The 21,143-nt window shown below is 37.7% G+C and overlaps 12 protein-coding genes across 12 annotated transcripts; 8 read left to right on the top strand and 4 right to left on the bottom strand.

Moving 5' to 3' along the window:
* Nucleotides 1–774: 774 nt before the first annotated feature.
* On the top strand, nt 775–2,091 carry ERD1 (Erd1p; the record flags this gene model as incomplete). Its single annotated transcript, XM_062951317.1, has 1 exon — nt 775–2,091. The coding sequence occupies one exon, from the start codon at nt 775–777 to the stop codon at nt 2,089–2,091; it is 1,317 nt and encodes a 438-aa protein (XP_062808332.1).
* A 169-nt stretch (nt 2,092–2,260) lies between these two features.
* PRCAT00001522001 (uncharacterized protein) lies at nt 2,261–2,440 on the bottom strand (the record flags this gene model as incomplete). The annotated part of the gene is made up of 1 exon (XM_062951316.1): nt 2,261–2,440. One exon carries the CDS (start codon nt 2,438–2,440, stop codon nt 2,261–2,263), a length of 180 nt encoding a protein of 59 aa, XP_062808331.1.
* A 591-nt stretch (nt 2,441–3,031) lies between these two features.
* Nucleotides 3,032–4,120, top strand: MRPL3 (mitochondrial 54S ribosomal protein mL44; the record flags this gene model as incomplete). The annotated part of the gene is made up of 1 exon (XM_062951315.1): nt 3,032–4,120. One exon carries the CDS (start codon nt 3,032–3,034, stop codon nt 4,118–4,120), a length of 1,089 nt encoding a protein of 362 aa, XP_062808330.1.
* A 458-nt stretch (nt 4,121–4,578) lies between these two features.
* Nucleotides 4,579–6,969, top strand: ADE5,7 (bifunctional aminoimidazole ribotide synthase/glycinamide ribotide synthase; the record flags this gene model as incomplete). The annotated part of the gene is made up of 1 exon (XM_062951314.1): nt 4,579–6,969. One exon carries the CDS (start codon nt 4,579–4,581, stop codon nt 6,967–6,969), a length of 2,391 nt encoding a protein of 796 aa, XP_062808329.1.
* A 519-nt stretch (nt 6,970–7,488) lies between these two features.
* Nucleotides 7,489–9,666, top strand: GCS1 (glutamate--cysteine ligase; the record flags this gene model as incomplete). Its single annotated transcript, XM_062951313.1, has 1 exon — nt 7,489–9,666. One exon carries the CDS (start codon nt 7,489–7,491, stop codon nt 9,664–9,666), a length of 2,178 nt encoding a protein of 725 aa, XP_062808328.1.
* A 1,232-nt stretch (nt 9,667–10,898) lies between these two features.
* Nucleotides 10,899–12,518, top strand: SMI1 (Smi1p; the record flags this gene model as incomplete). The annotated part of the gene is made up of 1 exon (XM_062951312.1): nt 10,899–12,518. One exon carries the CDS (start codon nt 10,899–10,901, stop codon nt 12,516–12,518), a length of 1,620 nt encoding a protein of 539 aa, XP_062808327.1.
* A 170-nt stretch (nt 12,519–12,688) lies between these two features.
* Nucleotides 12,689–13,768, top strand: PRCAT00001517001 (anaphase promoting complex subunit; the record flags this gene model as incomplete). The annotated part of the gene is made up of 1 exon (XM_062951311.1): nt 12,689–13,768. The coding sequence occupies one exon, from the start codon at nt 12,689–12,691 to the stop codon at nt 13,766–13,768; it is 1,080 nt and encodes a 359-aa protein (XP_062808326.1).
* Nucleotides 13,769–13,809: 41 nt separating this feature from the next.
* On the bottom strand, nt 13,810–14,712 carry PRCAT00001516001 (nicotinate-nucleotide diphosphorylase (carboxylating); the record flags this gene model as incomplete). Its single annotated transcript, XM_062951309.1, has 1 exon — nt 13,810–14,712. One exon carries the CDS (start codon nt 14,710–14,712, stop codon nt 13,810–13,812), a length of 903 nt encoding a protein of 300 aa, XP_062808325.1.
* A 125-nt stretch (nt 14,713–14,837) lies between these two features.
* PRCAT00001515001 (uncharacterized protein) lies at nt 14,838–15,683 on the top strand (the record flags this gene model as incomplete). The annotated part of the gene is made up of 1 exon (XM_062951308.1): nt 14,838–15,683. One exon carries the CDS (start codon nt 14,838–14,840, stop codon nt 15,681–15,683), a length of 846 nt encoding a protein of 281 aa, XP_062808324.1.
* Nucleotides 15,684–15,694: 11 nt separating this feature from the next.
* Nucleotides 15,695–16,849, bottom strand: PRCAT00001514001 (uncharacterized protein; the record flags this gene model as incomplete). Its single annotated transcript, XM_062951307.1, has 1 exon — nt 15,695–16,849. One exon carries the CDS (start codon nt 16,847–16,849, stop codon nt 15,695–15,697), a length of 1,155 nt encoding a protein of 384 aa, XP_062808323.1.
* Nucleotides 16,850–17,010: 161 nt separating this feature from the next.
* Nucleotides 17,011–18,924, top strand: PRCAT00001513001 (uncharacterized protein; the record flags this gene model as incomplete). Its single annotated transcript, XM_062951306.1, has 1 exon — nt 17,011–18,924. The coding sequence occupies one exon, from the start codon at nt 17,011–17,013 to the stop codon at nt 18,922–18,924; it is 1,914 nt and encodes a 637-aa protein (XP_062808322.1).
* Nucleotides 18,925–18,979: 55 nt separating this feature from the next.
* Nucleotides 18,980–21,046, bottom strand: MTO1 (tRNA modification protein; the record flags this gene model as incomplete). The annotated part of the gene is made up of 1 exon (XM_062951305.1): nt 18,980–21,046. One exon carries the CDS (start codon nt 21,044–21,046, stop codon nt 18,980–18,982), a length of 2,067 nt encoding a protein of 688 aa, XP_062808321.1.
* Between the last annotated feature and the right edge of the window lie 97 nt (nt 21,047–21,143).

Here is a 21,143-nt window from a genome sequence, read left to right as displayed (position 1 = left end):
ATAAAAATGCTTTGTATGTCCTGCATGTACTCTCTGCGGGTAACAAGTTAGCCATCTCTGTTGAAAAATTTCTACATCTTAAAAAATAACTTTGGCCGTCTCATCTTTTTACGTAGTGGACTCTGAACATTCTAATTAAAGGGTATGTACGAAAGAAGTAACGAGAAATTTGATGATAGGAATTTTCCACACTGATGACACGATGTCGCCCCAAACGGAGGATCCTTTTCAGGACTATGACCGATTCGATATTATGCCAAACACACTGAAAATTCTGAAACTGGAATTCTACATTGAACTTCTTATTTAATTCTTTTCTTTTAAATGTCTCAACTAACAATCTCGCAGATTAGAAATATAAAAAAATGAACTTAGGATATAGAATAGTCTAGAATTCCATAAATTAATGAATACACAAACTTATGATTAGGAGCTTGATAAGTTATATGATCCACTTTTGCTATATAGGATGTTCTGGTTGCAGGCTAGTGATGTTTTCCATGCTAATCATGAATACTTATGATTACGAACAAAAAAAATCGTAGATACCTCTGGTATCGCGTCTGAAGCCTTTCACAACAGATAATATCCTTGCATAGTATGTCTGGGTGCCATGTAATTGTAACTTTTTGCCCTGTGACGAGACATCTCTTTTCCTTTTAACTGGCCCCTGGCACGTGATATTTGTTTTTAATCTCGATGTACATGAAGAGTGAGACAAAATTCTATGCTGGAAAGAATAGAAAGTGTAGGCATCTAAGAGCCCGCTGAATTATGAATGAGCAAGGAGAGACGGAGAGATTGTTATTTGATGACCTTATCCCATTGCAATTTAGAATTCTTTTTTTGATACAGCTAGGGGCGTTATTATGGTATGTCACTATTCATTTCTGCTCAAAGTACTATAAGATCAATGTTTTACATTTATTAGGATTATCATACTCGCCAAACAATCTCCATTTAGATAGAGAGTATCCTAATACAGGAGAGCATCATTCCGTAGTTCCCGCTGAGCTCAAAGAGAATCAAACTTTGCTCGCCGGAGTGTGGAATAATTTCATCAGAATATCGGTAGTCAATATCATAAGCTTCATAATATCTAAAATTATTGAGTCTTGCATTGATCTTCACAAAAGAGAGAATAGCATTACCGTAAGGCTCTTGTTTAATATGATACCCTTTTGCGCTCTATTGTTCAATCTACATGAATTGTTTTTCAAGTCAAGGCATGCAATCGGCCTGAATAGAGCCTATACCACAGTGAAACGAATAATGATGGGCAAAATAAATCATGCATACTTGCGTACGAATGACATATTGATCTCAGATACACTAACTTCCTACTCTAAAGTATTGAATGATCTACTTTTATGCATTTGGAATGTTTTCTACGGTTTTAACTCTCCTTATGATATAAGATTTGAGGCATTAATACTATGTATTCCCACGTTGATAAGGATGAAGCAATGCTGGATAGAATATTCACGTACGAAATACTTACAGCATTGTTTAAACTTACTAAAATACACAACGGCTCTTGGTCCCATAATTATCAACATGCTACTTAAACAGAAGTTGGCCACTTTTAAGCACGACAATCCAGAAAAGGTTGATCAGGACTATATTCTCAATGCACTTAGTAAGCTCAATACATGGTGGTATGTATGTTCTGTGATTAATTCATCTTATTCATTTATTTGGGACGTTAAAATGGATTGGGGTTTTCAAGCATTTGATATCTTTGAAAAGCATACGACAACTTTTACCCTTTTGCGACCAGGCCACCAACTAGTATATAGAAATAACTGGATCTACTACCCAATAATTTTGATTGATTTTTTGTTGAGATATATTTGGATTTTAAAGCTATTTATTGTGAGAGAATTTGAACACACGACTCCAACTTATTTATCAAGTATATCCACCTTTTTGTTCGGCTACGATGCCTTCTCATTCGGATATGCTCTTATTGAGCTCCTAGAAATATTAAGAAGATGGTTGTGGTGTATACTCAAACTAGAAGCAGACTTTATTAAACTACAAAGAGCCCACAGCATAGAGGATATTTCATTGGTACAGCTCAATAGATAAATATGTATTGAACTACTTTATAGGTTTATGAACTTGACGATAAATCTACATCTGAATTCTCATGAAAGCATCATGTTTGTTAAACTAAATATTCTAGCATATATTTGCCTTATACTTCAGTCTGATTCAATCTTTATCCATAATATACGCTTACCATTCCATAAAAGACTCATTGATTGTTTTCAAGCCACTTCTGAGAAGCCGTTCTCCATGCTAAGTCTGCCTTAGGGCTGATTCTGTTTTCGCTGGCCCACTTGTATTTTAAGGGTGATTTTATGGTCATATATAAAATTAAAACCGACGACATCGTAGCAATAGCCGCAAAACTCAACTTAGGAGCATGAGCCATCTTGCAACTTCTTGATTTATTATCTTCGAGGTATATTTAACAAGCTACTCCAACAGTTTCTATATAAAGTAGAAATCAAATAGTTAATTTTTGGTTGGTTAAAACTAAGTCACCTGACTTTCAGTTTTTGCGTTTCAAAAATTACAGACATAAGCAACAATGACGAACATCAAAGGAACTATGCAAAGATATCAGTCTTTTTTAACCAATCTCTGGGTTTTCATAACTATCAAGCTGTAGCCATACGATGTTTTCACATCCCGATACTTGATGTGAAAGTCTAATATAATTGGCTGCGCATTCATAAGACTATTTTGCCTCAATGTACCTTTGTGAAGAGCTAAAAGGAAACAAGCATTACTCAATAAATCTAGAGATAGATAATATCTTATACTGCTACTTGTATTGATCTAATGTTCTTACCTTATAATTTTAAATATTAGAAGTTTTTGCAAGAATATTGATTCCTTATGTAAGTGCTTTGTCAGCAGTATAATTTTCAAATTTTTGTGAAAACTTTACCGTTGAAGAATAAGCTTTTTAAAGTTGAATTGCATAGTTGTAACGGACTTCTAAATTACATAAGTAAACATGTTCAGAAGGACGATTAATAGAAAGAATGCGTTTTTAAATCTAGGCGTTGGGCGCCTGATGTATCATGTTCCCAGAGCCGACAAAAGTTTGAAGACAGAATATAATACTACCACTGATTATGGTAGTTACAAAAATAATATTTTCACGCATAGGTTACCAGAATCAACAGCACAACAAAGTCCGCCTTTAGTTGCATTGCATGCAAGATTAAACTTGTCTCCTTTATACTCACTTTCTACCCTTTCCCAAGCATTGAATTTAGATAAGTTTGATAATGGTCTAGCAAATAATTTTGGCTTAAATACTTTGGGTAAAACCTTGTTGTCTTACTATGTATCAGAACACTTGTTGGTACGGTACCCTAGGTTGCCTATACCAGTACATAATGCTGCTGTGGACGCATATATGGGTGTTGAAATCCTTTCAGAGATTGGAAGGTCTTGGGGTATTGAAGTTGATAATACTAAAAAGTTAGATAAATACTTGAGTCAAGAATCCGAATTCATTCGTTATGGAAAGTTAAGGTTCCTTTCTGAGGAAGCGAAAGAACCTCAAGAGGAGGGAGTTGCTGAATTATCTGAAGAAGAAATTACGCTGATTCAACACGCTCCTGGCTTTTATTTATCCAAAGAATCAAATGCATATGCCTCTGCAGTACGCTCAATAATCGGTGGCTTATATACACATGTTGGAGAGAACGTAACGAAAGAGTTTATCCATGACCATATATTGTCCAGAAAGTTATCTTTAGATAAAATGTTCCAATTCAGTAAGCCAACAAGAGAGCTTGCAAGAATATGTGAAAAGTTAGGTTTTACTGAGCCTTTGCAAATTAGATTACTTGCGGAGACAGGGAGATTATCGAGTCATGCAGTTTTTGTCGCTGGAGCCTTCTCAGGTAGTGACAAATTGGGCGAAGGTGTAGGTTCATCTTTGCAAGAAGCTAAAACGAGAGCAGTTGTTGATGCCTTGTTGTCATACTATTTGTACACTCCAGTGAGTGAGGATGGTAGTCCTGTAAAGTTGCCTAGCGACAAAGATTATAAGCTCGAAGGCATTGTTGGCATAGGCGATGTAGCCATTTAATCAATTTAGTCAAATCAATTGTATATATCGTGTAAATAAGAAAATGGTTTAGTTTTCATGCACTAGTGTAAAGATAGACTTCTTTGGTTCATTTTTATTATGTTTTTCTAATTATTTTTAAGTGGTTAATTAAACATGTACATTATCATTTTTCTACAAAATTTGCATCCAAATTTAAAAATTGATTTTTTCACTGATGAATGTAGAAATTCAATATGTAGAAACAATCAGCTTTCTTCCGCCAAAGAGCTATTAAAGGAGTTGGCTTCGGTGTCTTTCTACTTCTACTAACTGGTCTATGTTACACTTAGTAGTAGTGGCCAAAGCAAATAATGGCGAGAATCGGAGTCAAAATTAAAGTATTGAGGATGAGAAAAAAATTTTACTATATACAAAAAGAGCGATGTAACAGCCTTACAAACTTAGATTAATTTAAACTTTATAGAAAGTAACTGATCATGTCATCTCAAAAGGGACTTGATATACTTGTCATTGGTAATGGTGGGAGAGAACATGCGATAGTGTGGAAATTATCGCAGTCACCTCTTGTTCAACATATATACGTTGCCCCAGGTAATGGAGGAACAGCCATTAACTCGAAAGTTACCAACATCCCTGAGTTATCAGGATCCCCTAAACATTTCAGCGAGTTGCAAAAGTTTGCTGTGGAGAATGGAATTGGTTTAGTGATTCCAGGCCCTGAGCAGCCTCTTGTTGATGGAATTACTTCTGTCTTTACAAAAGTGGGTATTCCAGTATTCGGTCCATCATCCAAGGCCGCTTTATTAGAGGGATCCAAAGCTTTCTCAAAGTTATTCATGGAGAAGCATGATATTCCAACAGCAAAGTTCAAGAACTTTACATCTGTAGAGGATGCAAGGAAGCATATTGAATCAATAGACTATAAGATCGTGTTGAAAGCTGATGGAATCGCTGGTGGTAAAGGCGTTCTAATCCCAGAAACAAAAGAAGAAGCACTTGCTGGATTAAATGAGATAATGGTTGATAAAAGCTTTGGTGACGCGGGTAATGAAATTGTGATCGAAGAGTATTTGGAAGGAGACGAATTGTCAATTTTAACAATTAGTGACGGTTACCTGTACTTCAATCTACCAGCTGCTCAAGATCACAAAAGAATAGGTGATGGAGATAAGGGCTTGAATACGGGAGGGATGGGTGCTTATGCACCTGCTCCTATCGCTACCCCTGATGTCTTAAATAAAATCAATCGTCAAGTAATCGAGCCAACAATCCTGGCTATGAGAAAAGATGGATTTCCAATGGTTGGTGTTCTTTTTACAGGAATTATGTTGAGTTCAGCTAAGGAGCCGAAGGTGTTAGAGTATAATGTGAGATTTGGTGATCCGGAGACTCAAACGGTCTTGCCATTATTGACCGAAGATACTGACTTAGCTGAAGTTATGTTAGCAGCCGCAGAGCACAGACTTGACTCCGTAAAAATTGAAACCAGAGCCAACATGTTCTCAACAACTGTCGTTATGGCAGCCGATGGATATCCAGAGACTTATGCTAAAGGGAATGTTATTACCATCAAAGAGCCCTTGCCTCAAGATACTTACATATTTCATGCTGGAACCGTCGAAAAGAATGGCGAAATACTAACTGCTGGTGGAAGAGTCATTGCTGCAACGGCAGTCGCAAATAGCTTAAAGCAATCAGTTGAGAGAGCTTATGTCGGGGTTGATCATGTATCTTTCACAGGCAAATATAACCGTAAGGATATTGCTCACAGGGCATTTAGAGAGGCAAGTAAATTAAAAAAAGGTGTGACGTATGCTGATGCTGGAGTCTCAGTAGACAATGGAAATTTATTAGTCGATCAAATCAAATCAAAAGTTAAATCAACTGCGAGATTAGGTGCAGACTCCGATATTGGTGGTTTTGGTGGACTCTTTGATTTGAAGAAGGCAGGGTACAATACCGATGACACACTCTTAGTGGCAGCTACGGACGGTGTTGGTACTAAACTAAGGATTGCTCAAATGATGAATATACACAACACCGTAGGTATCGATCTAGTAGCAATGAATGTTAATGATTTAGTTGTCCAGGGAGCAGAACCTTTGATGTTTTTGGACTATTTTGCGACTGGAAAGTTGGATATAAATGTTGCAGCCAATTTCGTTGATGGAGTGGCAGATGGATGCATCCAAGCAGGTTGTGCCTTGGTTGGTGGAGAGACATCTGAAATGCCTGGAATGTATGATGTTGGTCATTACGACACTAATGGAACGGCAGTGGGTGCAGTGTTGAAGAATGAAATATTACCGAAAACTAATTTGATATCAGATGGCGATATTCTTGTGGGTTTGAAATCAGATGGACTTCATTCTAATGGATTTTCTCTTGTTCGCCATATTATAGAATCTTCTGAGTATGAATACAACTCTAAAGCTCCATGGGCAAGTAATGGTGAAACAATCGGTGAGGAAGTATTAATTCCCACAAGAATTTACGTTAAGCAATTATTGAAACCAATTAGGAAGAATCTTATTTTAGGTTTGGCTCACATCACAGGTGGTGGTCTTGTTGAGAATGTTCCAAGAGCTCTTCCCTCTCATCTCCAAGCGAAGATTGACGGAAGTACGTGGACCGTTCCTGAAATATTCAAGTGGTTTGGTAAAGAAGGAAATGTTCCGATAAGTGATTTATTGAAAACGTTTAACTTGGGTATAGGAATGGTAATTATAGTGAAACCTGAAGCGGTCAAAGAGCTCTTGCAAGTACTTCGGAACGAGAAAGAGGATCCCGTGGTAATAGGTCAATTAGTAAAGAGAGATGCAGGCTCCCCTCAATGTGTGGTTGAAAACTTAGATAATTTGTACTAGTTTATTAACAGTAGCTTATGTTTTTAGAGAGTTTCACACGTATTGTGATAGAGTTTTGTGATAGTAATCAAGAGACTGAGTAAGTTAAGGTTCGGTATGCCTTTTTTGTCGCAGTATCTCTTATTTTACCGTAATGGGCCTCACCTCATCTCATGTGACTTAAGGATTAGTAATTTTTCTGGACTTATTCCATTTCAGAGAAACCATAGACAACATTAGAGTGCAAAAGGTAACGAGAGCCTAGCTTATAGCTCCAACGAACCAAATAATCGGCTCAAATTAAAGAGTCAAATTGAAAGGGGGCTCCGACATTTTGAGATCATCCGTTTAAGTCATTCTTGTTTAGGCTAATATACACTGAACCTCTTAAAGAGACGCAAGTGGATCAAGTACTTGGAACAAGTTATTTAGAAATTCAAAGTAAAAGATCAAGAGAATTCATTTCGCAGAAACTCAACCTAGAGTTAATAGTAAATTTTGGACCATTAAGAACGGAACAGTTCATAGATTGACTTCGAGATGGGATTGCTTTCTCTTGGGACTCCCCTAGATTGGCATGAGTCCAAGAAATATAATGAGCATGTGAGGAACAATGGTATTATACAGTTGATCAACATTTTTAAACAGCACAAGTCTAGAGATAATGATTTGTTTTATTGGGGAGATGAGGTAGAGTATATGCTTGTTAAAATCAATGAAATAGAAAAGCGTGCGTGCTTGTCTATCGACTGTGATTATATATTGTACGACCTTAATGCAGAGGAAAAGTCGTTGCATAAAGCAACGGAGAACAATATATCATTTCATCCTGAATATGGTAGATATATGATTGAGGCGACACCTGCTAAACCCTATGATGGGAATTCCTTGGATGACTATTTATATGTCGAACAGAATATGATGAAACGCAGAGACATAAGTCAAGGCGAGCTTCCCGATAATGTCAGGCCATTGACAATAACCAGTTTCCCAAGAATGGGTTGTGGTAACTTCACATCTCTTCCGTCTAAGCCAATAGGACCAGCATCGCAATCTTTGTTTCTACCAGATGAAATTATCAATAGACATGTAAGGTTTCCCACTTTAACGGCAAATATTAGAAAGAGACGTGGGTCAAAAGTTGCTATAAATCTTCCTTTGTATCCCGATGTTTATACTAAGTTGCTAGATGACTCAATCGTTAAAAGAGACCTTTTTAAAAGCGATGAGGAACCATTTATTGGTGCTGCGGAGCCAGGTCATGTTTACATGGATTCTATGGGATTTGGGATGGGATCCTCCTGCTTGCAAGTCACTGTACAAGCGAAGAATATTGTTGAAGCCAGATACTTGTATGATTCGCTCGCTTCGATCACCCCAATCATGCTTAGTCTAACAGCAGCAGCTCCTATTTTCAAAGGATATTTGGTGAACCAGGACGTGAGATGGAATGTGATTAGTGGCGCTGTCGATGATAGAACTTTTATAGAAAGAGCGGTGCACCCCTATCCACATTATAATCCATTTGGAGGTCTTGACATTGACAAAGCGGACATTAACAAAACAGATTATACTGTAAACTCTTATGGGGATTACAAGAACATGAAGACGAGAGACGGTAAACCAATTCAAAAGATACCAAAATCACGGTACGATTCTATTGACTCTTACCTCGGAGATACTGATTATGGCACATCTTATTTCAAAGAGTCCTACAACGACTTGAGGTCTCCAATTAATAAAAAAGTCTATGATACGCTCTTGAACACAGGGAATTTTGACCCTATTTTAGCGCAGCACTTTGCTCACTTGTTCATTAGGGATCCTCTCGTAATATTTAGTGAGAGAATCAATCAAGATAATGAATTGGAAAATGACCATTTCGAAAATATTCAATCAACAAACTGGCAAACTTTGAGGTTCAAACCACCTGCGTTATACAGACCCGAAGAGGATCTACTGACAACTCCTGGATGGAGAGTTGAGTTTCGTCCAATGGAAATTCAATTAACTGATTTTGAAAATGCCGCTTACGCAGTCTTTATTGTATTGGTGTCAAAAGCGATCCTTAAATTCAAGCCAGATTTTTACATCCCGATCCTGAAGATAGATGAAAACATGGGAACAGCTCACCGCGTCGATAGTGTCAAAACTGAATCATTTTGGTTCAAATCATATAGCCATTGCAATTTAAAAAATAATGAGTTTATCGGTTATGATTTGAGCTGGTTTGATAGATATCTCTCTGAAGGAAATGATGCTTTAGATCACGATAAGGTTTACATTAATGGCTACCTGAATGGCTCGGACTCTTCTAACAAGCCCTCATGTAACGAGTTGCTATATTCAATCAATGATGTTATTAACGGAAATGAGTCATTCCCGGGATTACTTAGACTTGTGATCAAGTTCGTAGCTACTGAACTCACACCACATGATCATACCTGCCACTCGAAACTGTTGGCTGAGAAATTACTCCGAATCAAAAGTTATTTAATGGTCATTTCACAGAGAGCAAGTGGAAAGATTCCAACAACTGCCCGTTGGATACGTGACAAAGTATTATCCTCTCCACATTACTCTCAGGACTCTAAGGTGAATGAGAAATTAAACTACGACCTCATGAAAGATGCTGCCGCGCTTTCAGAGTGCCTTGACGTAGAATTGCACAACTCTCTTCTCGGAGAAGAAATAACTGATTATTTATATAAAAATTAGACTATCACTTTAATAACATATTTAGCGGGGGTCTCCCACGTATCTTTAAAAGCATGTCAAGGAATTTGTAACTATCAGTTTTATAGATAAAAGAGATTCACATAATAAATTTGCAACTATAGCTAAATCTACACTACAAATACAAATAAGAATTCATTTCTGACGAAAGCGTATCTTAAATATATATATATATATACCATATATGTAAGATAATCAATTCGAGACAAGTGAAAGCAGCTATTTGATTAGAATGAAGTTTTGTTGAATTTTAGACTAAAAAACGCTTTTATTGCCAAGACTTGGGCAACTTGTTAGCTGAAAACAACCAATATCAAGTGCCAACCAAGAATCTACTTTCTCTCGGTCTCCAGAGTACCATGTGAGTAGGAATTTTCATTCTTACTTTGTTCTCCTATCAAATCTTCTTTTTCAACCTTGTGAGGTGGAAGTTTAGCGATTTCAGGGAAGTCTCTTTCAGCTTCTTCAATTAAGTCGTCTTTGTGTGTTTCTGGTGCCTTTGACATATTGCTTAGATTCTACTTAGATTCTACTTGGATTCCTCTAGAAATGCTGTCACCATCATACAAGTCGATTTAAATACTGGCGCCGGATGCAAATGGTGGCATTCAGGGGTTAGTTGCTGCATTACCCGAACTCCCGTGGGTTCCTGCTAATCGAGATTATTAGGATTTCCCGAGTGACCCACGGTCCTTTGATAATAAAATGGAATGACAGTAAGATCCGGATGGTGCTACGTAGTGGCTTGTTAAGACTAAAGGGATGACGCTAACGTATCAAATAGCGTTGATAAAAAACATTGAGGAAGTCAAATTATTGGAGAGAGCATATCAATTGGCTAGATTTAGTAAAGAATTTTGAATGTTCTGTTACTATAAACTAAGGGTCGTATTTAACACCTTGATGTATTCCTTTTACTGACTTAAGAGACGTTGTCTGGTGCTGTTGTATGTAAGCTCACAATAGTTTCTAGAGGAATCCATCCATAAAATTATATAAATAGATAATGTCAACTGTCAATCATAAGACAGGGGCTTACGTAAAATCGCGCAGGCTCATAGGGTCCCTGTTTACTGAGCAATCTGGCATGATCGTGCTAATGCTCGGGAGTGCATATGAGCATTCCAAGTTGACAAAAAAACACGTCTAAAGGTCATCAACAATATGAAAGGCTCGTAGTCAGCTCATATTATACCAAGTAAATTTTGATAGAGATGGGAATCATGGATAATTTGAAGGCATTTATGCATTCTATAACGACTGAGGATCATTATGCTTCGTATGATTCTCCTTATAAGAGTTCTCTGGAGGGCGGCGGCAATGTGGTAGGCGGCAATCTGAACTCCAGAAGTAGTGAGCTCAATAGACTTGCAACGATAAATTCGTCAAGTCAATCTTTAGTTGGACAGGAGGCTAATGGAGTGGGAGGCAATGTTGGTTATAGACCAGGTTTGAGATCCTCTAATTTGAACTCATCGTCAGAGTTACCATTGCAGACATTTGATGCGTCAGGACAACCCCCTCTTCCATCAATCGATTCAATGTGGGACAGACTTGAAAGCTGGTTAGATGAAGAGTATCCAGAGTTAGGAGACAATTTGAATGATGGCGCTACTACTGCGGATTTGAATGAGTTCGAGAATGATTTAGGAAGTGGTCCTTTACCAGTTGAATTTAGACAATTTTATAAAAGGCACGATGGACAATTCAGTGGTGGAAATCCAACTGGATTAATATTCGGACTAGAACTTTTAGACTTAGAAAGTATCGTTGGAGAGCATGCTATTTGGGGAAAGGTTGCTCAACGTTTGGAGAAGCAGCAATACATGGTTCAAAACAAGCAATTAAATAAGGAAGGATCTTCATCATCAGATGCCCAAATCAACTCGAATTCAAATTCTTTTATTTCTCACCAGAGATCTATTCCCCCGAACTCGATCCAATCGTGTTATGTTCACAGGGGTTGGATTCCTATTATTAAGGATGATTGCGGTAACTTGATCGCTTTGGATATTGCTCCAGGTTCAGCAGGAAAATGGGGTCAGATAATTATTTTCGGTAGAGAATTTGATACCAAATTGGTTGTTGCTCAATCTTTTCAAGAGTTCGTTTTTGATTTCGTTAGTGATCTCGAGAATGGAAATTTTGAGATAGATCAAAGTAATACTAATGATGCCTATGGCTTTTTAGAAAATTCCAGGGATGATGACTACATGATTGGAGCAGAAGAGGATGGTCAAGGCGAACTTACGTTTTATGATAGAGATAATAAAGAATTTGGCAAGGGAATAGATTCCAGAAGATTAACTTATTTGGAGGTTTTGAAAAGGAGGGCATTAAAGAAATACGGCTTGTCAAATGATTATTCTACCTCGTTTGTCCCTCAAAGAATGCGTATGAAAATACAAGCTGAACCTGGGGCCAAACCAGGTGTCCCAGTTGGAAATACTTCCAGCCAGCCAAAGAATAATTCGGCCCCATTGATAAAACTCGAGAGCACTACAGATGTATCACTTCCAAAGGAAACTCTTATTGATCAAGAAGATACGAGCAAGAAGCCTATACCTAAGAGTACGACAATAGCCGAAGTTAAAGACAGCGCGAAAGAAGCTACTCATAATGAAAAGGCTCTGCAAGCTGAAAAGGTAACTACAGAGCCTCCTAAAGAAAGTAAGGACTCGAATGAATCTGAAGCAAAGGAAACACCAGAAGTTAAAGATCAGCTGGTGATTGAATCTAAAGAGAAAGACCACTCAGCAGAGGAACAGGAAACAGTCAATGAAAACAAAGAAGTGGATTCAGTATCTACTGGATTGAAAGATGTGGAGTTATAAATTTCAAATTCTTTTATATATCAAGCCAAAAAAGAAAAAAAATATTCAACTTCTTGTCTTCATAATCCAAGCTCTTTATCAAATATATATCTCAATTTTTGTGTAACACATAAATTAATAGTTAACAAATAAAAAACAAACACCTCAGCGATAAGAATAGAGTTAAGGAAATGGACTCCTCCGGTTATTGGGATCATAATAGTACAAGAGATGTATCAGAAGAACTCCCAAATAACTCAAATTCCGTACATCTTCACAACACATCATCATTAATTGCCATTGCAACATCGCCGCAACATCAGGTTCAAACTCAAGGAATTATACCTGAAGGAGAATTAATAGATTCGATAGCATCTGCCTCTGCATCTGACAATAACTACCTAGTAAATGAAGATGGTGGCGAAAATCTTGAAGACTTGAGTACAAATATGGACTCGAATGTTACCTCAGCATTGGATCAGCCTACATTAGAACAAGTACAACGAGTTTATTATGCGAAAGGTCTAGATGAGTTGGAAAGTTTACAGTTACTTGACATATCACCTTTAGCGAATTGGAAATTGTCTTCTTTTAAGCAAGGATTTGGTTTAGCACAATTAAGAGATGATTCACCCGATAGTTTCTGGCAGTCCGATGGTAGCAATGGCACTAATAATACTTCGAACAATGCAATATCCAACAGCCAACTAAGTAATCCACATTCAATAACTATTCAATTTTCGAAAAAGGTAAGCATTGAAAGAATTTCAATATTTACAAACTTTTCATTGGATGAAAGCTATACTCCCTCAAAGATCAAAATTATGGCTGGAAGCTCCGATGGATGGGATTTAAGTGAGGTATGTACGGTGAATTTTAATAAACCTATAGGGTGGTCGCATATTATTTTTAACGGCATAAGAAATGATGGGGTATTAAAATGCTTCATAGTTAAAATCATAATTTTAGCAAATCATCAGGATGGAAAGGACTCGCATATCAGGGCAATAAGATGTTTTGGAAGAAGGTCCACTATATCTAAGCATCCCATTCGATCATCTCCTGGTTTTTTGCATGATAATAGATCAATCAACCTTTCAGGCTCAGGACTTCTGCTTGACGATATGGAAGAAATTGATACAGAAAATTCAAAAAGTGAAGTCATGGTTGACAAGGAAACAGATAAAGTGCTTGAGAATGTCACTGAAGTCCTTGGCTTCAATTCAGGATTCCAAAGTTTGGAGTTGAAAAGTACGTCTTCGATAAGGTGAAGTTGCTTTTACTACTATGAGTAAATGTAATATTTGATTAGCTATTGACTGTCTATTTTCAAGGAAAAATCAACAATGCCGCATCCTTGATGAACCGAAGAAGTAGAGTATATATCAATATCATTGCATAAAAAGTCACTGAGATTTTGTAAGGTTAATCCTCCGGAGCATTCTAAAAGAAACGATTTCAGCATGCCCCTGTAATGTTTCTTAAGAGACTGCGCAACAATTTGAAGTTCGGGGCCTTTAAAATTATCTAACATGATAACATCGGCCCCAGCATTAATAGCCTCTCGAGCATCGGCTTCGGAACTAACTTCAACTTCAACTTTGATTGCAAATCCACATACTTTTCTGGCACTTTCTACGGCATTAGTTATACTACCAGTGGAAGTTATATGATTATCCTTCAACATTACCATTGAGCTTAAATCAAATCTATGCGAATCAATTCCTCCTACAAGCATCGAGTACTTCTCTAGCTGCCTCAATCCAGGTGTAGTTTTCCTAGTACCTGCAATGATGCCACGATATCCGCATTCTCTTGCAAGCTTTTTCGTCTTGAAAGATTGTGTTGCAATACCGGATGACCTTGATAACAAATTCAACGCTGTTCTTTCGGCCAATAATATTTTGTTAGCTGGTCCTGTCACTGTTGCAATTACAATTTTACCTCCTCGCAAGACTATCTCTTCGCTTGTGACGTATGTACCTTCTCTAAAGTGCCACTGGACATCCAAATCGCATTGCTTGAAAACTTCGGACGCAAATGGTACTCCACATATCAATCCTTCTTGCTTCATGTAGAGAGATGCTGTTTCATCCTTGTTACCAACTACATAAGCACCAAAGTCGAAAGAGGGAACGTCCTCCGTTAAGTAGTCAGTGATGTTCTGCTTCCATTTACCACTCAGTGGTAATAAATTAGCGTAATCAGATGCCATAGTTCCTTCCAGTAAGAATATATATATATTCGAAAATTTTCGTCTCCACTCTTAAAACTTTGTAACGCGAAAGTGAATTTTAATGAGAGTATTTTAAATAGTATAAACTTCGACAACACTACTATATGAAAAGGGACATTTCCCAGTTATTATCACTGAATGGTCAACAAGTACTGTCAATAGGGAAACATGGTGTAAGAAAAGAGAGGAAAGTTCAAGCTTTATTGAAGTTTCCTTCAACATCCTTGATAACGACTGCAACAACATGCAAAACATGTGGAATGACTTATGTCCATAGTATTCACAAGGAGAAACAACTTCATGAAAAGTACCATGTTAACTTCATGAACGGTGTACCATGGACCACCTTAGAGACCGAAAAAGTAATTCAAATCGTTACAATTATGAAGGAAACGGTAAAACATACACACGTCTTTGACAAAGATACGGTTGGAGTAACCACAATGCAAGCGAAGATATTAATAATCGATAAGAAAAACAAAAAGCAGGTGAAAAAGACCGAAGAGCTAATTGACATGGTAAATCGAGAATTGAATGCCTCAGATGACTCTAAAGCGTGGAGAAAAGAGAATCTTGAGCTTGGTAAAGCATTTGTTATAATAATTGACGAAAGAGCTATTGGTATATGTACTACAGATCCCATTAAGGATGTCGAAAGACAGAGCAGGTGGTTGGTTCATAGAACACAAACCATTGTTCCAAATCAGATAAATAAGCTGATTCAAGTAGGTGTTTCAAGGATCTGGATAGCTCCACGATGGCGAAGATGTGGACTTGCAATTAAACTACTTGATGTGGTGCTAAAAAATTTAGTATATGGTATTGCTTTGAGTAGACGGAATATTGGGTTTAGTCAACCAAGTCATTTTGGAGGTCTATTGGCAAAAACGTTTTGTGGGGTTGAGCATAAGAGTGGTGAAACATTAATACCGATATACTTAGAAGAATAGTGACAAGCTATCTATTCAGTGATCAAAGTCTCGCCTCCAGTTACGTTAACGATATTTTCGACATAGCTGTACACGGATGCCGTCAATCCACCACTTACTGCAACCTTCAAATACCTTGGAAATGCACCTCGAAATAAGGATTTAAAGCCTTGATTCATAAACAACTTATAAGCTGTACTTAACGAGTCTTTATAAATGACTTTTCCGTTCTTCAGTTGTATATGTGTCTTAACAACATCAATTGGTTGAGTAGCAGCAATAACCGCAAATGATGATACCAAATGTAAGCCAATCAGCTGGATCGCGGTATGTTTACCCCCGAACCAGTTCACTTCTTTGCTACCACCTACTGGATCGATTAATTGACTAGTAGCATTATAACTCGATAGCCAAACAGAGGATATCGCCATTTGGCGAAATATTGTTACAAAACTACCAGCAAAAAAGCCCTGGGGTCCTTTCAATGAATATATTTCACGACATGTTCCGACCAATGACAACGAAGGGCTTTTGTTGTACTTACTTTTCAAAGAATCTTTCTTAGGTTGCTTTGAAGAATGAAACCTTGAAGGTTGTCGACCATAATACTGTGCAACAACTTCAGAAGTCCAATACGCATGAGGTGATACGTATTGCTTTTTGAAAATATTTTGGGAAGTCTTATGGTGTTTATTTGCAACACTTGTGCCGGTGATGTCATATATAGCATCCTTCTCCTTAGTTCTAATAAGTTCATTATGTAGAGTCATATTTTGAATCATAGCAATTTTTATATTTTCGAAAGGAATTATCCAAAGACTTTCTATAAGTCCACTCATTGCACCAGCAATGACGATCCTAGGTGCTGTCGTTTTTTGAACAAGTTTTCCATCCTTTACATGGGTTTCTATGGACATGAATTTTGACAGCCAGTTATACAGAATTAACCTAGCACAACTTTTCAAAACATTTCCTGTCACCAATGCACTGCTTCCTTTCATAATTTGACTTAGACTACTAGGAAAGTTTCCCGGAATATTATACCTGGTCATTTTCAGTGGATTATTCAACTGCTGCTGAGTCTTTATACAATCAAATGGATAGGTAAATGTAGATGTCACTGCTGCCGCAGTTGACCCAGATATCAAAGCTGTTAATAAGCTCTCTCCAGCTTGCAGCTGTGACATAATTATTGCTGTTGTATCGCTATTGCCCTACTCTTACTAGTAAAGGCTCTTTCGCTAGATAAAAGATTCATATTTTGTTCGCATTTTATATATTTTTAATGTTTACAGTATCAAACAAACAAAACACATAATTCAGTAAATGATTAGGATCTCTCTTATTCATGTTGACTAAAAAAGATATAGAAACCCATGGAGGACTGAATAATCATACATTTAGTGCAACAGAACCTTCCACTCCCAAATCTCGAGTAATAAACACGGATCAGAGGGTATCTTCTTCAGCAACCACTAAACCACGATATGCGAATGAAGTACATTTACCTCCCTTACAACTACCATTACTCACTAAGAAGCTATCACTTGGAGTGAGTAATTCATTACCAGGGTCATCTAGGAGACCCAAATCTAGACCAGGAAGCTCTCAGGGGAACAGAAGGTTCAGTGACATATTGACTCCAACTAGAAGTAGAAGTGATGCTAATGAAATAGGAAAAAATTTAAGACGACGATCTTCAATGATAAAGACAGCGACAGGGGAAGTTACATATGATCCCAATTACGTTGGACCTATTACCATCGACTACTTGAAGTTTTTTTGCCGAGTTTCTGTGAAGGAGAAGGAGCGCAATTCAGAGAATGAAGAGAATGGAGAGAGCAGCGACGAGAAAGCAGAACGAGCAACATACGTGGCCGAGGATGAGAAACATCTTTCAAGGAATGCATCTCCTCCAAATGAAAGACTCATTGATTTTGACCACTCATTACCACTTCCTTCTGAGGAGGATTACTTCAAATCACCACAGATAGCTGCCGAACAGTCTTTCCCGTCACTCGGTGTATCTAACAATGATCAACATTCATTAGCTAATGATCAGAAGAAAGATAAGACTAATCAAGGTTCTTATTTGGAGAGAATATTGCAGGCACGGAAAGAAAAAGCTAGGGCAGCTATCAACGAAGCACCTAAAACGGGCACAGTCTATCATGAAATAACGAATACTACAGAGGATACTGGCGGAGAAAAGGATGTTTTGTATGACGGTAATATACAACGAGAGACCCAAGAGGTAGATGAACTTTTTTATATGGAACAAGTTCCAGGCATTGACTCTGATCCCCTCACTAATGCTGACGTTGCTGACTCTAATCATAATAATCAAAACACCACAACTGATGAGCATAATCAAAGTCCTGCAATTGGTGGTAAATCTGGGGTTCCATCAACACAAATTGACACCTATAGTGAACAATTTGAAGAACTCCAACAAATCAATCAACCTTTTGAAAAAAATGATACCCATAATGAAAGTTTTCAAGAACCCGAACAAAGCCAACATCTTTTTGAAGAATTAGACAACATTCCGGATGTAATTGAAGAAGAGTTCACTTTACAGAATGCAGACTACGAAAGTTTTGGAGACAATCAAGAAGAAATGATGGATGAAGGTGATGAAATCAACCCGGAGCCTAATGACAATGCATATGTTTTAGATCTGAACTGGGAGTCATTCGCACCGCCAGTCTTAAAGGAAGAAACTAATCGATTTCTCCCAGAAACCACTCAGAATAACCCATTGCCATTAAATATGGTGAAGCGAGTTGTGAAAACACTTCGCTTATCCCTGGTGTCTAATGAACAGAAAGATCAACAAAATGCTTCAAAGAAAAAAGTGAAACAATATACCCCTGAGGTATATAATTTGATTCAAAAGTGCTCAGACGAACTTTTGCAGAACGTTGTATCAGATTTGGAAGCTTATTCCACCCATAGGACGAATGGAAAAGGAGGTTCAATCAACATTAAGGATACATTATTGTATTTGAGTAGAATTAAATTTGGAAGACAGAAACTGTTTCAACGAAGCACGGTAGATGAGGTTTCGATGATTGCTCAAGAATTCTTACCCCTAGAATTACTCATAGCTCTTAACAATGACTTAGATCCATTTAGCAAAAGCAAGATAAAGCACAATTTGGATTACGAATCCAGTGATCCTAGTGACTCGGACTCTGCTGGAGAAATTTCCCACAAAATCAGACGCTTACAAACTTTTAGTGATAGCGAGACTGAGTGATTTCTATTGTATCATATGTATATTAGTGACTATTTACATTTCCTGTCTTTTACAATTAGCCTTCTCTTTGTAATGCAAGTTCATTTTGATTACTCCGGACTAATTTAAAAAGCTCAAAAATTGCGGCCGGCGTGACTCCTTGTATCCTTCTAGCCTGACCTAAGGTTTTGGGTTGAATTGTGTTTAGTAAATGACAAGCCTCATAAGAAATCTTTAGATTTCCCTCGTTCGTATAATTGTAGTTTATGGGTAGAAGTAAGTTTTCATCTGCCTGGTATGCTCTTAAATGTGCTTCTTCCTTCTTAATCCAAGGATCATAAGTGCTTTCGATATTGATGCGTTTTATTAATCTTTCGCTAATATTATCATAAAATTCAGGCAACTTTTCGGTGTTAGTTAACTTATTGAGATGCGGAAGCAAAGAAGAAAGAGTTATTCCTTTGTATGACAATAGTTTCCAGCCATCAATAACAGCCAATTGTTTAACCGTCAGATCAGTATCTTCATAAACGGGAGCCCATCTTGATCCAGCAAGTGAGATTGACTTCAAATGCTGTTTTATCAGCTCAAGCCTATCGTTTTCTTCCGTGAATTTTGCAAACCTTTCTTCGCCGACAACACCTAATTCATAACCTTTCTTTGTCAATCTTTTATCTGCATTGTCTGACCTTATCGATATTCGAAATTCAGAACGAGATGTAAACATTCTATAAGGTTCTTCCACACCTTTAGTAATGAGATCATCGATGAGCACACCTATATATCCATCAGATCTAAGAAGCTCAAGAGGGGCTCTTTTCATAGAAGAGAGCCCGGCATTTATTCCAGCTATGCATCCCTGCGCTGCCGCTTCTTCGTAGCCCGTAGTCCCATTTATCTGACCAGCTAGGTATAAACCATTAACTAATTTTGTTTCTAAAGTCACCTTTAGCTCTCTTGGATCAATGTAATCGTATTCAACCCCATAACCAGGCTGAACCATTTTCACTTTTTCACATCCAGGAATCATCTTCACCATTTTTTCCTGAATATCCTCCGGCATGGTACAAGAAATTCCGTTAGGATAGACCAAGTCTGTATCCAATCCTTCTGGTTCTAGCCATATTAAATGTGACAATTTCTGAGGAAATTTAATAATCTTCGATTCTATAGAAGGACAATACCTCGGCCCCTTGACTGTTTCTCTTATATGAATTGATTTATCTAAGTTCTCAGCGATCAACCTATGGAAATCTGGAGTGGTTGCGGTAATGTAGCACTGCACCAAACTCTCTTGAAGTGAAACATTGTCATTACTATACGACATGGGTTCAGGCGGATAGTCAGATGGTTGTGGCTCCAAGTTTGAATAATCGATTGTTTTGGCAGATAACCTCGGTGGAGTTCCAGTCTTTAGTCGTCCAAGTCTAAATCCAGCCTCACGCAAAGTTTCAGATAAGCCATAAGTTGCATTCTCTCCTATTCTTCCTGACGGGAAGGCTTTTAAACCAATATGGATCTCACCACCCAAAAACGTCCCAGTCGTGACTACAACTTTTGAGCACTTAATTATATTCCCATCGCCAAGTATGACGCCTTTGACTTGACCATGTACTCTTCCTGATGTGTCCGTGTTTTCATCTGACCGTTCAATTATAATGTCTTCCACTTGGGCTTCAAGTACCGATAAATTTGGATAATTCAATATCTCTTGCTGCATTTCGCTCAAGTATATCTTCCTATCAATTTGAGCTCGAGGTCCATGCACAGCTGCGCCCTTCGATGCATTAAGGATTTTGAAGTGGATTCCTGCTTTGTCTGTTATTCTTGCTGCAACTCCATCTAAGGCATCAACCTCGCGTAGCAAAGTACCCTTTCCAACACCACCCATAGATGGGTTACAGGATGCCGTCCCTATTTTGTCAATATGGGGAGTGATTAATAAAGTCGTAGCCCCAGATCGTGCTGAGCCTGTGGCAGCTTCACAGCCGGCATGTCCTCCACCTATTACAACTACCGGATGCTCTTTCAATTCCAGTAACCTCTTTTTCAAGCCATCATCTAAAGTAAGACTTCTCTTTTGTAGAGGCTTAATTTGTGAATGAAATAGGGATTTAGAGCATCTTTTGACCGCTCTGAACATAGTTGCCTATAAGAGGGTAATTTTTGTCGTTACTGATTGTTTTATTTTTCACTGAGCTCATCGAGATATATATTTTTCAAACTATAAGAATTGACTA

The sequence above is a fragment of the Priceomyces carsonii genome (assembly GCF_900007245.1).
Source record: "Priceomyces carsonii strain CBS4050 genome assembly, scaffold: Debaryomyces_carsonii_scaffold_2, whole genome shotgun sequence".
In the NCBI taxonomy this organism is placed as follows: Eukaryota; Fungi; Ascomycota; class Pichiomycetes; order Serinales; family Debaryomycetaceae; genus Priceomyces; species Priceomyces carsonii.
This window is presented reverse-complemented; position numbering and strand designations above follow the sequence as displayed.